Source organism: Parus major, unplaced genomic scaffold, assembly GCF_001522545.3.
Source record: "Parus major isolate Abel unplaced genomic scaffold, Parus_major1.1 Scaffold1760, whole genome shotgun sequence".
Taxonomy (NCBI): domain Eukaryota; kingdom Metazoa; phylum Chordata; class Aves; order Passeriformes; family Paridae; genus Parus; species Parus major.
Genome location: NW_015380600.1, coordinates 1 through 995, shown reverse-complemented (window position 1 = coordinate 995; position 995 = coordinate 1). Strand labels below are relative to the sequence as shown.

The following is a 995-nucleotide window of genomic DNA, read 5'->3' as shown; positions in this document are numbered from 1 at the left end:
GGGGGGGTTCTGGAGACGGCGCTGGTGGAGCGCGGGGCGATGGAGCCGCTCGGCATCTCCGTGCTGCGCTGCGTGCGCCTGCTGCGCGTCTTCAAGGTCACCCGGTGAGGGACAGCGCCAGCCCCGCGACACCCGGAGCGGCTCTCCAGTGCCCCGACAGCCCGGTGTTCCTGTGCCTCCCTGCCCCGACAGCCCAGTGTCCCAGCACCCCAATGTCCCGACACCCCAATGTCCCTGTGCCTCCCTGCCCCGACAGACCAGTGTCCCAGCACCCCAATGTCCCAACACCCCAATGTCCCAACACCCCAATGTCCCAACACCCCAATGTCCCGACACCCCAATGTCCCTGTGCCTCCCTGCCCCGACAGACCAGTGTCCCGACACCCCAATGTCCCAACACCCCAATGTCCTGACACCCCAATGTCCCAATGTCCCGACACCCCAATATCCCGACACCCCAATGTCCCAACACCCCAATGTCCCAATGTCCCAACACCCCAATGTCCCAGCACCCCAATGTCCCAACACCCCAATGTTCCTGTGCCTCACTGCCCCGACAGCCCAATGTCCCGACACCCCAATGTCCCAACACCCCAATATCCCAGCACCCCAATGTCCCAATATCCCGACACCCCAATGTCCCAACACCCCAATGTCCCAACACCCCAATGTCCCAATATCCCAACACCCCAATATCCCAACACCCCAATGTCCTGACACCCCAATGTCCCAATATCCCAACACCCCAATATCCCAGCACCCCAATGTCCCAATATCCCGACACCCCAATGTCCCAACACCCCAATGTCCCAACACCTCAATGTCCTGACACCCCAATGTCCCAATATCCCAACACCCCAATATCCCAACACCCCAATATCCCAACACCCCAATGTCCCAACACCCCAATATCCCAGCACCCCAATGTCCCAATATCCCGACACCCCAATGTCCCGACACCCCAATGTCCCAACACCCCAACACCCCAATGTCCC

At 60.6% G+C, this 995-nt stretch overlaps 1 protein-coding gene across 1 annotated transcript; it reads left to right on the top strand.

Annotated features, from left to right (window-relative positions):
• Nucleotides 1-276: 276 nt before the first annotated feature.
• On the top strand, nucleotides 277-894 carry LOC117243852 (cornifin-B-like; the record flags this gene model as incomplete). Its single annotated transcript, XM_033511827.1, has 2 exons — nucleotides 277-374; nucleotides 758-894. Coding segments are annotated over exons 1-2 (235 nt in total), but the record flags the coding sequence as incomplete, so codon positions are not given.
• Nucleotides 895-995: the final 101 nt, after the last annotated feature.